Below are 16,631 nucleotides of genomic sequence, written 5' to 3' on the forward strand. Positions count from 1 at the left end.
CTACACTTGCTCCATCCATTATCAGCACTGATTTTCCAGGGGAGAGATGAGAAAGATAATGCAGAGCTGTATAGGCTCGTACTCCATCCCGAATGGTTCCAGCAGCTTCTGGCCAGGTAACTTTTTCTGGTTTGTGAACTATCACAGAGAACAAGAGGAAACAATCAGTTAGCAAGTCCCAACAGTCCTGCCTCCTGAATCTGTCTGATCCTCTCCATCTCTGCTCCCACCACCGGCCCTGGTCCAAGCCTCTACTCCTATTATCTTTCACCTAATTAGTTTCCCTGCTTTCATTCTTGCCCCTGCACAATCCTCTCTCAACACAGAAGCCAGTGTGTGTGCATTTTTTAAAGATTTTATTGTGAAATAAAAACACATGCAGAAAAGTACATGAAACCTAATGTACAGCTGGATGCATAAATTCAAAGCAAATACACAAGTAATCACCACACTGGTCAAGAGTGAACAGCCCTCACCCCGACAGCCTTGTCTCTCCCATCAGAACTACCTACCATTTTTTTTAGATATAATTGACATCAGAGGCCACCACTATTCTAACTTAATTTCTTATTCACCTTCATAGTTTATCACTCATGTATGCATTTCTAAACAATATAATCTGGTTTTGCCTGTTTTTAAACTTTATTTAAATGGAATTGTACCATATGCATTCTTCTCTATCTTGCTTTTTTGCTTGACATTGTTTTTAAGACACACCCTTTCTTGTACATGTGGCTGCAGTGCTTTCCTTTTTGTCGTTTTATGGCATTCCATGATGTGAAAATACCTTCGTCTGGTTATTCATCCTCCAATCGAGGAATATTTGTGTTGTCTCTAGTTTCTGACCGTTATAAACAGTGCTGCCAAGAACGCTCTTGTATAAAAGCTAGTGTTACACTGATGCACAGGTTTTCTCTAGGGTATTTCCTTAGGAATGGAAATCCCAGGTCCAAGGGAATGCCACCTTTGACTTTACTACATGCTTCCAAAGTTGGCGACACGACTGTGCTCTCCCACAGCAGTGTTTATTAGGGCTCCTGGGGCTCTGAAGGTCCTTGTCACCTCTTGGTATTATTGTACACGTTCACCAATCCTGTGGGTGTAAAATGGTTTCTTACTGTGGTTTTAATTTGCTTTCCCTCACTACTGATGAAGTTGAGCATCTTTCTGTGTGTCAGCCATCTGGAATTCCTTTTGTGAAGTGACTGTTCAAGTGTTTCATCATTTTTTCTATTGTTTCATCTTTTTCTTATCAATTTATAGGAATTTTTTTATATATTCTAGATAAGTCATTTGCTTGTTTATGTGTTATAAATATTATTTTCAATTTTATGGCTTTTCTTTCCAGTTCATCAATGGCTTTCCTCTGCACTTGGAACAAAATGCAAACTCCTAATATAGTTTAAAGAGCTGACCATTAAGTTGCTCTTCAATCTTTTTTTTCTTTTTTTGAGGAAGATTAGCCCTGAGCTAACATCTGCTGCCAACCCTCCTCTTTTTGCTGAGGATGACTGGCCCTGAGCTAACATCCGTGCCCACCTTCCTCTACTTTATATGTGGGACACCTGCCACAGCATGGCTCGTCAAGTGGTGCCATGTCCACACCCGGGATCAGAAATGGCAAACCCTGGGCCACCGAAGCGGAACGTGTGAACTTAACTGGGCGCCACGGGGCCGGCCCCGCTCTTTAATATTTTTAAGTATTTCATTTTTAATTCATTTTGTTTTTAATTTTGTACGCTGAATGTGTGTTTTTCAAAGTACAAGCAATCTTTTGTTGTTGTACCTAAAGTCACCCTTATAACACTTTTCAGAGTCTTTCCCAGCTCTTTCCAATGCTCTTCCTCTAACAGCAATGGATTCAGACGATGTAGCACAGGACAGTCAGCACTGCCTTCACCGATAACTAGTGCCATCTGCTGGGCACACAGAGCAGCCAAGGATGCACATTCAGACAGACGAGCAGAGCACTGAACAGTAAAACATCCTAAGCACCAGGCGATACCATACCTAGTACTTCATCCTTACCAAACTCTTGAAGATAGCTATTCTCCCAATTTTATTGATTATGAAATGGGGTTCAGGGTAATTAATTCATTTGTCTGAGGCCACAGAGCTACTAAGCTTGAATGTCTGACTCTAAAGCACATCTACTCAAACAATGCATGCTCCATCTATGTACCATTTACTTATATGGATTGTTTAGGGAACGTCTTCCATCATAATAATTGAGATTACCTACATTTTCATTAAAGAATCAAACATGGGGGCTGCCCTGGTGGTGGAGTGGTTAACTTTGTGTGCTCTGCTTTGGTGGCCCGGGGTTCATGAGTTCAGATCCCCGGCAGAGACCTACACACTGCTCATCAAGACATGCTGCCGCAGCATCCCACATACAAAATAGAGGAAGACTGGCATAGATGTTAGCTCAGGGCCAATCTTCCTCAAGCAAAAAGAGGAAGACTGGCAACATATGTTAGCTTAGGGCCAATCTTCCTCATCCAAAAAAAATTAAATAAATAAAATCAAACATGCAGTCCTTAAAAAAATACTAACTAATAAAACTTCATTTAAGACTGCAAAGTCTTTAAAAAAAAAAAAAGGGGGGCCAGCCCCGTGGCCGAGTGGTTAAGTTCATGCACTCTGCTTCGGTGGTCCAGGGTTTTGCCAGTTTGAAATCTAGGCGCACACATGGCACTGCGAAGATTTTATTTTTCCTTTTTCTCCCCAAAGCCCCCCGGTGCATAGTTGTATATTCTTCGTTGTGGGTCCTTCTAGTTGTGGCATGTGGGACGCTGTCTCAGCGTGGTTTGATGAGCAGCGCCATGTCCGCGCCCAGGATTTGAACCAATGAAACATTGGGCCGCCTGCAGCGGAGCTCGCGAACTTAACCACTCGGCCACGGGGCCAGCCCCTCAAATCTTTAATAATAATAAAAAGACTGCAAAGGCGCTAAAATTGCACGGTGAGATGTAGTTTAACGTCGGGTCCCTGTTCTAGTGTCAGGTGGCCCACAACTGTTTTATTATGTTATAAAAACTAATGAAATGAACAAAAGAGCCATGTATGGATCAATAATAAAAGTGTTATCAGAATCCAAGAATCATCATCTCAATTCCTTATACCTTAGGTCCAAAGGAATAATGCTGAAAATGGGTGCCAAATTTTGAATGAAAAATAAAATTATTTTTATGTTTGACAGAAGGCTGGAAAACTGAAAGCACAAAAGAGCTGGAAGAATTATTCAGCTTTTTACCTCTATCTTTATTATTCTGCAACAAGATTAATACCATATTTTAGGGGGAGTTGTTTGGAACCTAATTCCTTGGTGTGGTGAAAGAACAGATTTATTTGAAGGTGACTGAATGGTGACTTTTCATTAAAAAGTAAATCACCAAAGAATCAAAGGAACTACACTAGAGTTGTGATCAACTGAGTATTTCCCCCTGCAAATCTTCAGGGACATACTGAAATTATTTACTCTTTCACAAAATATTGGGGTTGCAACAGAGCTTAGAGGTTATCTGGTTTGGCATCCGTGTTTATGGCTAAAGTGAATGTGCCCAGGGTCTTGCCTAAAGGTCACACACAGTTAGTGGTCTTACTTAAAGTGCCTCTTTTAAAGAAACATTTTATTGTATTTTTCTTTCTTAAGGAATATCTGGAACTGTTTTCGCTATATATGTTGCTCGATTTTTGGACTACAATCCTCCTGATCTGTAGGAAAATAAAAGGTCATTTGTGTGGTTTGCTCATTTTAGCTTAAGCTTTATAGCTAGGAAACTTTGATGTTCCAATTTGCTTTGCTCCTTCTGGTCCATTTTATATTCTCCAGTGTTCAGCAATACCTAAAGGAATGGGCCTTTTTTGGTTGGTTGTTTTTTCAATAGCTAACCTCCGATGACAATTTAGTTTAAGAGATTTAGTCAAAACTCCAACCTCCTCAAAACTACAGGTTTTAGTTGACTCCATGTCTACAAGGTTCTCAAAAGCACAGAGACAATAAGGGCCCAAGGAAATCCTGGGGTTGAAAATAGGATAGTTTCCCATAAAGGAGCCAGTGGTGGTCCTCAATTTTCAAATTGTATAATATGAAGACAGCTATGGACCAGAGACTTGCACTGCATGGTATTTGAAAGTGAGCTTGATCTTTCCAAGGAAGACACATACTTGGCTCCATATCCGGGCCTAATATACATATAAAAAGGGAAAGCCTCAGATTTCTGGAAAACTGACTTTTGAAATTAATTTTTAATAAAATAACATGCTATTACTTGGAAATTTTAGACATAGTCAATGTCATTAATTTAAATATAAATTACTTACAACTTATAATTTTAGAAATGAACTGCCAAAGATTTGTTAGTCTGGTCCAAGTTTCTGTATGGACTCAAATATATAAATTTACTAGTTTAATAGTCCAAAATCCTTATTGGCCCCTGTTCCTAAGGTCTTATCAGGGATTATATCATTTAAGAAAAAATTTAGGAAAAATTTTAATGAAATAGTTCAAGAACACAAAAGAATGTATGTTGACCTATAGATACGGCATGAAGAATACCATGAATCCCGGCACAAGAAACAGCTGCCTGACAGTCCCACTGCAGTCCTGTGGCTCCACTCTGCTCACATCCCACTCCCGTGCCAACAAAGGCAGCCCAACCTCCACCTCACTTTCCATCCCTACCTTTTCTTTATATCCTTAAATAAGATATGCTTAATTTTGTAGGTTTTTGAACTCTATAGAAATAAATGATACCACACTGTTTGTATTCTTCTGCAACTTGCTTTTTTCACTCAATACAGTTTATGAGATTCGTTCATCTCGACATGTTTGGCTGTTACTTATTCATTTTCACTGCTGAGTTGAATTACTATCTAGGAATATCTTTAGTTATCTGTTTTCCTGGTGATGAACATTTGGGCTGTCTCCACTTTTATTCCATGATTGCCAACCACGCTATTATAAACTCTTGTGTGCGTGTGCTGGTGCACATAAGTTTCTGTGAGGTACAAAACTACCAGTAGAATTATTAGGTCTGGGGTATATACATCATTACCTTTATTAGATGATGCTAAATCGTTTTCTAATGCATTTGTACCAATTTACACTCAGTGCAGAAAAGGTTCTGTTGCTTCACACTCTTGCCTACACTTGGGATGGTCAGACTTTATAACTTTGTCAGTCTTGTGGGTACAAAATGGTCTCTCTAAGGGGTTTTAATTTGTTTTTCTCTGATTACTAGGGAGATGTAGCATCTTTTCACTACGGTTTCAGGAAGTTTGTATATACATATTTATATTTGTTTTAAATATTCAAGAAGTAAATTAGTGTAAGAAAAATGAACATTTCAGTTAAATTGAGCACTAGTCAAAAGATATGAGTAATTAGTAATAGAAACCAAAGACAAGTGTTGATTCTTTCCTGTCTCAGATTCTACTGTGTTGTCTAGATTTTGCACATTTTTAAATTTCAATTAATAACTAAGAATAAAATGTAAAAAATTCTGATTAGGGATATAATTTCTGAGCCAAGGGAGAAACTGCTCTTCCAACTCCTTACCCTGAGCAGTGTAAGTGAAACTTAAAGGTCTATGTACTGTTTAATCTGAATATGAATTTTATGGATACCAAATCTAAGTCAGAAGTATTCACATGACCAGCCAACAGTTATTTACTATGAGCATTCATGGTAGATGCAAAGCAATCAAAATGTTACTAAAGGCCACACATCAGTGAAGTAAGACTTGACTGAGCTCCACGAGACCGAACTGTCACATACCCAAGTAATGCTCATGTACTCTGACAACTTCACAAAGTCCAGGGTCCTCAGAATCCAGGGGTAAAATTCCTGAAATTAAAACGAGAAACTTAAGGGAAACAACCTCAAAATGAATTCATTCCTAATGAGATTCCAGTGGCATTTTGAGAAAGATTCCAGTAATCACTGGTGTGGGGAGGGAGGAGACTTCAGAAGTATGGAGGGCAGTGGGTAGTTTATTCTCTGACATGGACACTGTATCCCCTCTACCTTCTCTTTCTTCCTTTCTTTTTCACCTTATTTCACCTCTGACTGATGATAAAGACGATGGCTGATGTACAGAGCCAGGCCAGAGTCTTGGGGGCACCTGGGTTCCTCATTAACATCGTCCCTGATGCACAGCTACCTTCCCAGCTTGGTTCTATAACATACCTCAGGATGCTTCCAATAAAATCTCATTTTCTCTCAAGCTAGTCAGATTTCATTTTTGGTCTCTTACAAAAAGAATCATAGTGTCACTGACTTCTTGGCCAGATGAAGATAAGGAAGACAGAAATAATAAATCCTCTGAGAAAATACACAAGTCAAACAATACCATAAAAAACTGATGAAAACCTTCCTATAAATCTGAACAGCTTCAAGTATGCCATAAAGTTAAACATTATCTGATTTTATACCAATATATTTCTATGAATATTTTCCACAGAGAAATGGTAACCACAAAAGACTACTACGAAGGTCATACTTTATATACGTTTGTGTGACTGCCTAGGATACAAATATAAATATGTATGTTTGCAAAATAGTATTAACTATGAAATTTTTAAAAAATCAATACATTGTTTCCAGTGAATTTTTAGTTTTACAGGAGTAGTCAGGGAGCAGCCCTGTAAAATTCAAGTTGGAGGTGGAGAGTGGCGCTCCTATACGGCCAAGTCAGCCAGGAGTCTTCAAGCAGACGACTTGTGACTTTTCTTTTCTCTAGTCTTCAGTCTAGCCTTAGACTGCGGTCCTGTCAGGAAAGGGCTCCACCAAGCACAGTAATAACTATTGTCATTTTTCTATCTATGATATTGTTCTATAGTCAAATACTGAAAAGTTTTAAATGTACTGCTATTGAGATCAAACTCCCCAAAATCGGGAAAGTACTAGTACATGAAGCGAGCTCACAACAAACATTAATAATTGTCCGGAGAAAGAAGAGACGACAGTAAAAGAGATGACTCGAAATATGACAATGAACTGTAACTTACCAACGACTTCATCATCTGGTTGAAAGAATGATACTTTGCTTCCAACTAAAGATTGGAGAAAATTAATAATTAGTATTATGAGATTATTAAAATTATTCTTATTTAACTATTAAAATAAATCAAAAGATCCATGAGTTTATAAAAAGTCACTGACTCGAGAGAAAAGGCCAAGAACTTCTGGGACATTTTGATGGTCTATAAGGATTACAGGATAGGACACTTCAAATCTGGATTCTCTAGAAAATTCTCTACAAAATCTGGGCCACGTGGCTGTTGACACCACAGAAGATGTCCTTCTCTTTACCTAAGATGAAGGAATAAAGGAAAATGATCCACTCCACAGCTCCTATGCTGACTGCCCCACCGTCCTGTGGCCAGCCCAGTCTTCTATCATTATTTCAGTTGCAGACTCTCAGACACACAATGGGGAATTCTGGTAAGAGCCACATAGAAAATTACTTTGATTTGGAATTATGGAAATAAATTCAGACTGATGCCAAGAAGTTTTTGAAACTATACAGAAATGATAGTTGCATTTTCTCTGCACATGTAGAGAAGAACCTTCTCCCAGCAGTCAATTCTTTAGAATATTCTTTTTTTTTTTTTGAGAAAGATCAGCCCTGAGCTAACATCTCTGCCAATCCTCCTCTTTTTGCTGAGGAAGACTGGCCCTGAGCTAACATCCGTGCCCATCTTCCTCTACTTTATACGTGGGACGCCTGCCACAGCATGGCGTGCCAAGCGGTGCCATGTCCGCACCTGGGATCCGAACCGGCCAACCGCAGGCTGCTGAAGTGGATCGAGCGAACTTAACTGCTCTGCCACTGGGCCGGCCCCTAGAATATTTTTGTTCACAGTTACAAGCAGAACGGGGAGGAAAAAAGCAAACATCACTGAATGCCTAGTTGAGCCCACCATTTTAGTGTGTTACCACATTTAATCTTCATGGCATACCCAAGGGTTGGTATTATTATTCCTACTGAACAGACGAGGAAGCTGAGGTGAAGCAGTGAGGCACGGTGGAAGCCTGAGATCTCGAGTGGCCTCTCTGGCTGGCTCTGTCAGCAAAACGGCCCCAGCACTCACCTGATGGTACTCAGCAAGTAACTCTAAATCTAACACGCCTCCTTTTGAGTCCTCCTTTTACAGTCTGCTGCTTCTCGGGATCCCTCCTGGGCCATCATCCCCCAATATTTTTGGCTTCTGATCCATTCTGCTGCGGCTCCTCGTCCTCCTGGAATCACCCTGATCCCTTTTTTTGGCTTCCTTCACACTCCCTTTAAATGGCCCTCGAATAGTGGCTATGCTTAGGTCTCTCCTTCATTCCTACTCTCTCTCTCGGTGAGCTCATCAACTCCCTGATTTCAAATACAACCTACTTACTGACAGTGTTCAAATGTACACATTTCCAGCACAGATCTCTCACCTCTGAGCTTAAACTCACAAGACTGCTTACTAGACATCTCCAGTGAGATGTCACTTAGGTACCTTGAACTCAACAAGTATAACCCTAAACTCACTATCTTCCTCCAAATCGGATCCTCTTCTGTTACCAATGGGTGGCAATACCTTACCCAGAATCCTGAAAATCTCTTCCGGCTCTTACCTGTTTTTAATGCCCCTGTTCCGGTCAACTGTGAAGTCCTGCTGACTTGGCTTCCTCAGTATTTCTTGAAAACATTCCCCTTTCCACCCCCGCCACTGCTGTCCAGGTTCTGGACTTCGGTGTCTCCTGCCTCTTGGTCTACAACCCAACCAGTCTGATCTACCTCAATACTACCCTTCACATGGCCCCACTCTACTAATAATCTCCCTAAAACCCAGTCTGACACGCGAGGTTCATTACGGCTGGGGCCCTTGCCTAACCTCCTGCCTCATTTTTTGGGGGAAGGTATCAGTGTTCAAATCACCATTAAAATATTTTGTTCAATATCTCTTATTCTGCTATATTTGAAGGAGAATTTTCTTGACAAAATGTTTCTCTGCTGCCGAGTTTCTTGCCTCTGACTCCTGCCCAGAACTTTATTTTGCTCCAGCAGCACAAAACTCTGTAATTGTCACATCTATCACATTACGACTTGCTTCTCTGTCTTTGCTCATGATATCCTCTCTGCTGAGTGTGATGCTCTTCCTGCCGGCCACTTACCGCCTGGCTAACTTACTCCAAGGAGCCTTTTCCTGTTTCTTCTGGCGGGGCTGCACACCTCTCCTCAGAGCTTTCCTAATCTGCTCATACGTGTGTGTCTGTGTCTCCCCTAGACTGTGAACTCTTTGAGAGCAGGCACCCTGTCTTATTTATCTTCATATCCCAATCACTCAGCAAGTGCTCATTAAATACGAAATGAATGAATGAATGAATGAATGATGGATCACCTTCTGGATATTATAATTCTTATTTTATTTTCCCACATTCTGAGCAGAAGAAAAGAGAGGGAATGAAATTATGATTTAGCTATGACAGAAGATTACATTGAGAAAGACTATGTATATTACAGATTAAAATCACAAGTAAAATTCAAATAGTCTAACCCACACGGCACACTCATTCATTCATTCACATACACAGAAAGTGCAACCATATACCGACTGATCACGAACCACCTATTAGCAATGTCTATGAACAGTAGGTCTATTTAGAAACAAATTATTTCAAATACTTAGGCTTCCTGTCCTGCATGTTAACACCACATTCTACTAAATAAAACTTAGAAAAAAATTTTATTTAAGGCAATCACAAAATCTTATTGGTTATTTCTCCTCAAAACACATTTTTGAACGAGCAAACTGCTTAAGTTTTATATGCTCAATTTTAGGCAAACTTCAAAAATTTAATGTGAATGTAGTTACTGATTAGTATACAAATTTTGGCCCGAAGCCAACTTACAGAAGTAATTTATCCTGGTTTGTAAACATCATAAAAAGGACAACATTGGTCATCTTATTTAATATGATTACTCATGAATTTAAAGACAATCCCTAAATATTTACTAAACTGTAATAAGCTCTTCAATTATAAAAGCCAATTAAGTTCTATTTTTCTTTTTAATGAAAAAAGGAAACATTTCTGTATAATTAAATTTTATATTTAAAGAAGTATGTATAATTTTATGTGACAGTAAATAAATTAGCTACCATTTAATTTCTTTTTTTTTTTTTTTAGGAAGATTAGCCCTGAGCTAACTACTGCCAATCCTCCTCTTTTTGCTGAGGAGGACTGGCCCTGAGCTAACATCCATGACCATCTTCCTCTACTTTATACATGGGATGCCTATCACAGTCTGGCTTTTTGCCAAGCGGTGCCATGTCCGCACCTGGGATCCAAACCCGCGAACCCCGGGACTCTTAGAAGTGGAATGTGCGCACTTAACCAATGCACCACCGGCCCCCATTTAATTTCTTTTACCTTAGAAAATATAGATATTTATATCTGTAAACTTACCATCTAACACAATTCCAGCAACTTCTCTCCCAACAGGAAAGAAATCCTTCTCCATCTTCATTTCTGCTAGAAGCTAAATCATGACAAAGGCTGTTTATTGTCAAGAACAAATCCTGGTCTCTTCTGATGTATGAGGAAAGCAAGAGCAAAAATCAAACTACAGAAAAAGCAGATATGATTCAATTTTTGGAATGAAGACAAAGCAAATAACTTCACAAAACAGGTTTCTCTATAGAGTAGGAAACTAAGAGTTTGCTGAGGAATTAGCTGATATGTAGGACACAGGTATGAGTGGTAGTATTCAAATCACCATTAACACACTTTAACATATTTACTCTGCCTGGTATGAAGGGAAATGACAGGCCAAACACTTCTTGGTCAGCTCAACACTTTAGGGGTGGGGAAGAGTCCGGAGAGGACAGAAAGGTGCTCCAGTCCCACAGCTTTGAAATCTTTGGCGTTGCTCACAAGTCTTGGTTTAGGTAGCAGGTGATTGATATACACAGGGAAACTGCCATATATTTTCAGAGTGGAGTTTCTTTTATTAAAGGATAAATTATGTATTTTTAAGAGATTAGTCTTTTGTTAGATTCTGACCAACTTAAATACTGGACTTTTAAAGTGAGAGAGTGTGCATACATAAGCCTGTAGTTTAAGTTCCTGCCACTTATACTTTTATTATAATACTTGAGAGGCTGAACATATTTGTAGGTATACTAGTATTTTAGGAACAGGAAGTAAAAAGAAATTGAAATAATTCTCTTGTATACTTCCTTTATTTTTCAATTTTTTTATCTCCTGTATATACTTGATCGATAGAAAAGACTCTTTTTCAATGTGGTCCATTATGCTTCTCCTAAGATGCTCATAGGACGTTCTTATGGAAATACTGGACGTTTTACAGTATTTCTTTTATGCACACTTTTATGGAGCGATAATCATGGTTATAGCAATTCCATCCTGCCTCCTTCACTTACTGTAAGCATTGTCTTGCATTACTATGCAGTTTTCATAAGCATTATGTTTAACAACTGTGCAATATTTCATTAAATTGATTTTACTATAATTTACCATTTCCTATATGGAGGTAATTTCTTAGACTTGGATTTTAGTGCATTTTTTGTAGTTTTAAGAAGAACACCCTGGAAGGGCTGAACACAGAACTCTGCCGACAAGAAGGAGTACCGGCGCTCCTGGTGAAAGAGGTTCAGGGCATCTCAGGGACTCACTTCTCTAGTCACACTCACATTACAGAGTTCCCCAGCGGAAGCCTAGAACCTTGTTTTGTAATTTTTCTAAACGTGATTTTATGGCAGAAAACTTTTAGAGCCCTAGAAATTATGGTGAATTATAATGCAATAAGTAAAGGTCCAATGAAACTATGGTATTAATCTTTAAAAAACTGAGTAAATGGACCTGCTCTATTTATCATGGCACATTTAACCATACTTCATATACATGTGAAGACTTCCCATGTACTTCATGGCCAATAATGGAAGATTACTGTGCGGTGGTGTGTGGTTGGGGATATGGTTGTATGAGCGAGAGAGACAGAGAAATGACAAGAAGAATATGAGCTCTAACTAAAGACATTAACTAGAAATATCTATCGAGTAGTTAATAAAGTAGTTGGTTAGGTTTCTAGTTTCTATTTTTACTATATTTATAAAGGTAACTTCTTCCTTGACTACAGGCCTTAGTAAGTATAAATTCTCAATCTTTCACAATGTAGAGTTTATAAAATATTTTCACATAGTAATATAAAATATGACTTCAATTAGACTAGTAATTTACCTTAATGTAGAAATACAGAAATTTACATTAAATTTTTTCCCTAGCCTTTCTATTTTTCTAAGGATGTTAATAATTTCTTGGAACTCAGAAGTCAATTATCATTATAATATATTTGTACAATAAATATACTACGAAACTCTCGTCTGACTTTTGGCCAAAATAAAAGCACCAATACCTTTGTATTTATCTGGCTCAGAGCACAAGCTTTAACTTGAAGTTTCACATAGTAATCCTCCGTAGCAGGAAGATTTTCCTAGAACCAAATGATAAAATAATTACACATTCCTTTGAGAACATGCCTTTATGTTGTGAAAAATTTCATACGTAATTGAACAAAATTGAACATATCCCAAATCTTACAGCTAACTTAATCGAAAAAGCTACAAGTAATTATCCAATAATATACAATCAAAGAAGAATAAAGGGGGGGTCGGCCCAGTGGCACAGTAGTTAAGTTCGCACGTTCCGCTTCTGTGGCCCGGGGTTCGCAAGTTCGGATCCCCGGTGTGGATATGGCACTGCTTGGCAAGCCATGCTGTGGCAGGTGTCCCACATATAAAGTAGAGGAAGATGGGCACAGATGTTAGCTCAGGGCCAGTCTTCCTCAGAAAAAGAGGAGGATTGGCAGCTGATGTTAGGTCAGGGCTAATCTTCCTCAAAGAAAAAAAAAAAGAATAAAGGGAATTTTGGGGCAAAGTTTTTAAAAAGCCTTAGGGTACATATTTTGAAAATGTACTCAGATATTGACGTGGATATATGTGCAGACAATAAACTTAGGATGACAAGGTATAGCAGCAAATACTGAGCTTTATTTCAATCTAAATAATCTCAAAGCAATGAACCTTCACACTTACTAGGATATCCTTATACACATTTTACTGATTTTGGAATGTTCTTAATGCTAAAAATAAAGTTCTTTAGTGTCACTTGTTTATCTCTTATTTAACAATACCTTATTTAACATCTGTCTTGGACATTTCAGCAAGCCTCACGAGATTCTGGGGTCAAAATATAAACTTAATAAAATTTAATTCCATATAACTATTCCATATAACTTCATAATTCTCCTCCTATTCCATATAACTTCAAAGGCAAAGAATATTCTACATTCAGGCACTCGATGTCACTCAGCCATATTATTAAATATCATATCACCTTCCCCAAATAACCATATCCTGGCACCAATAATTAAAATACTCTCCTCAACTCCTGATACATCCAAAATTTGGAACCAAAAGCTGGCTAAAAATAGTTACTTACCTAGCCCCTCCTATGGCCTATCAAAGGGATCACTGTGTTTTATTTGACATGAACACAATATTCTGGGAGTATCTCTTTTAAATCTCAGATTTGATAATATTTGGTGACATCATGAAGATATTCAATAATAGAGACAAATTTGTGGATTTCACTCCTGATGGTGTGGCCCTGGAGACAGGTTCTTCCCGAAAGGCAATCAAACCTCATCCTGACCCAACGGTAGAAGCCAGTCTGTCTGAGACTGAGACTCCTGACCTAGGCGATTTTGGAGTCAGTAAAAGATAACAGAGAAACTGGACCGTGTTCATGATCCAGAAGTTCTTAGGACGACCATGAAATACTTACAGCACTTAGTTTTCATCCCTAAATTTATAGTTAAATGATTTTGGCCTACCACAAACCTTTCAAGCAATTACCAATATCTGAAAATTCTGCTATCTCTTCTTAAAGTTGTCAAAAACTAGAGATCATTTAAAGCTTAGTGAATGAGGTAACTTGGTAAAGCTCAGCAATTAGTGTGGAAAACAATGCTTCTCCACCTCTATCATTTCACAATATGAGAGAAAGTATTTTCTGAAATATGGCCACAATCTAAAAACTCACTTTACTGTGGTATTCAGAATAAGTTGGTTAATTTTGCAACATGTAAGACTAACGATAAAGTTGTTCTCTTTTCCTAATCTCTTTCAAACTTTCACCCCAAAGGAACTAAAACTCTTTTGTGGCAAGTCTTTTACAAATTTAGTTACACTACAACACAGACCAGCATTTTCACATGAAAATTAAGGGAAAGTAATTTGAAGAGTTTCATTTCAGTAACTTTCGCTCATTTAGTTCCGCTTAAAATGACTTATAATAGGTCATTTAAAACTGGGTCCACTACATACAGAAATATACTATCTTGTTTCATTTAATAATTAAACAATTTTTCTCACCCTTTCTTGAAATACAAATGTTATTTCCTCATTTGTAGAACTCTGTTGAAAATATAAGCCTTTCATAGTCACCTAAAAAAAACAAACAAACATGAAATAAACCAATAAAATGTCTTCCAGACCAAATGAAAGCAAAAATTGAAAAATAGTGCTGGCAAAGGATAAAATGACAACCATAAACGTAGTCTTCAAATAAATAAATTTACATAATAGTTCTTGAAAGTGATCAAATAAGATAATATGCAACAATCTCTGGGTACCTGTCTTACTGAGAATGAGTTTACAGTTCAACCTTTCACTGCACAGGTGAGCGTGTGCTTAATTTCACTTTGCTTTCAATAAAAATTATTAGATGTACTTGAGAAAAAAAACTTAATGAAGGCCAGAGAAGGTCAGTTTTATTTACCAAGGTGTCATTTAAAGGGCTTTCAAACTCTTAAAAAAAAAGACCATTATAACGGAAAAAGTGGGCAGTGAAGACACTCATTGAAATTGTGCCCCTAATTCTTCTATATTAGTCTACAAACCATTTAAAAGACGTATTTAAACCCATATTCTGTGGAATTCTTGAAGCATCTCTAAGGATTCCACAGTTGTTTCTTTAATTTTCATAGTAATTGTATAGAACGACTATTTTTTAAAGTAAATTTTGTAGAATAAAATACACACAGAAAAGTACACAGATCCTAAGCATATTAGCTTGCTAAATTTTACGAAATTAATGTGCTCATGTCACAGCAGGAAACACAACATTCCTAGAACTCCAGAGGCTCCCTCATTCTCCTTCTAGTTACTGCCTCCCCCTCCTAAGGATGCTCAGTACCCTGAGTTTCAACAGCCCACGTTAGTTTTGCCTGTTTTTGACTTTATATAAATGAAATTATTCTCCTTTATGTTTGGTTCCTTTCTCTCAATATCATGTTTGTGAGTTTCACCCGTGTTGTTGCCTGTAGTTGTAGTTTACTCATTCTCATTGCTAGATAGTAGTCCATCATATGAATAAATTACTATTTATCCCTTTCACCATAGACAGACATTGACTGTTTCCAGTTTGGGGCTTCTACAAATTATCTTGCTAAAAGAACATTCTTATACATACTTTTTGGTGAAAGTACTGTTATTGAATTTACTTTATGGAGGAGGAAACTGAGTCTTACAGAGGTTCAGGCACATGCCTAGTGTCTCATAGCACCAGCTGGGCCAGAGCTGGGGCAAACTATGTGCTACCAATGCCAAAGTCATTTCTCTTAACCATTATATTCAATGGTCTTCTATTGAGCTGTTAACATTAGATATATCACTTAAAACTAGAATCCTAAATCCTTTAGTGTAGTTCTGATAATTATTAAGTACTTGTTGATAGAACTGGCTACATGATTTGCAGGGCTTACTGCAAAAGGAAAATGTGGGGAACTTTGTCCAGAAATTAGTAAAATTTTAAGATGGTGATAGCAGAGCATTAAACCAAGTATGGGTCCCTTCTGAGCACGAGGTCCAGTGTGACTGCACAGCTCCCACACCCATGAAGCCAGCCCTGCACGTTAAATCTAGTGTGTCTAATGGGATCCATATAAAGGGTTTTTACTGAGTTAGTTTAGCAATGGTTGCTGCTTTCTAGAATGTGATAATCAGATGCTGAAACTAAGAGAAATGAATACGCGTTCAAGACATACACAGAAATTACATATGTAGCACGTATCAACAAAGTATATAAAAACAGGGTGAGCTAGGTGAGGTGATTAAATTAATTCGAACCCTTTGGTTACAGAAGCTCTTTGTGTGTGTGTGTGCGTCCATGTCCAGCAAATAAAGCTCAGGTCCTACTCCCTGTCTCAAATCACCCCAAGACACTCAACCCACCCCATCTGTTCCATGCTCCTAGATTTCATCACATCCTACCAAACAAAACCTTGCTGTATTCGCTTACTAACTAGTGGGTCTTCCCAGCTATTGTTTGGGAGAATCAATATCCATTATTATTAACTGAATCAATCTCTGCTCCTACTCAGTCAGTAGCTCCGAAAGTTGCCTTTTCAAGACATGGAACATTGACATAGCAACACCTTGATTTCACAGCATCTCTCTTTGTAATCCTGGAAGCCACTGTTTTCTCTGCTTGATGCATCTTTTTTTTTTTTGAGGAAGATCAGCCCCGAGCTAACTACTGCCAATCCTCCTCTTTTTGCTGA

General features: G+C 38.1%; 1 protein-coding gene across 9 annotated transcripts in view; it reads right to left on the minus strand.

The window, feature by feature from the left end:
• The window catches only part of CRYZL1 (crystallin zeta like 1), a 31,741-nt gene that overhangs the window by 8,667 nt on the left and 6,443 nt on the right, over nt 1-16,631 (minus strand). For 6 of the 9 annotated variants that reach the window (XR_006515560.2, XM_014843731.3, XM_044750956.2 and 3 more), the window contains exons 2-7: nt 14,443-14,514; nt 12,423-12,500; nt 10,454-10,526; nt 7,015-7,059; nt 5,783-5,851; nt 5-138 (exon numbers count right to left, since the gene is read on the minus strand). Coding sequence is in view for 8 of the 9 variants with exons in the window: in XM_014843731.3 (XP_014699217.1) it covers nt 5-138; nt 5,783-5,851; nt 7,015-7,059; nt 10,454-10,526; nt 12,423-12,500; nt 14,443-14,514 (471 nt within the window). In the remaining variant the exon portion in view is untranslated. The remainder of the gene's footprint in view (nt 1-4; nt 139-5,782; nt 5,852-7,014; nt 7,060-10,453; nt 10,527-12,422; nt 12,501-14,442; nt 14,515-16,631) is intronic. The other 3 variants (XM_044750951.2, XM_070488807.1, XM_070488806.1) reach the window with 1 other exon arrangement.

The sequence above is a fragment of the Equus asinus genome, chromosome 18 (genome assembly GCF_041296235.1).
Source record: "Equus asinus isolate D_3611 breed Donkey chromosome 18, EquAss-T2T_v2, whole genome shotgun sequence".
Lineage (NCBI taxonomy): Eukaryota > Metazoa > Chordata > Mammalia > Perissodactyla > Equidae > Equus > Equus asinus.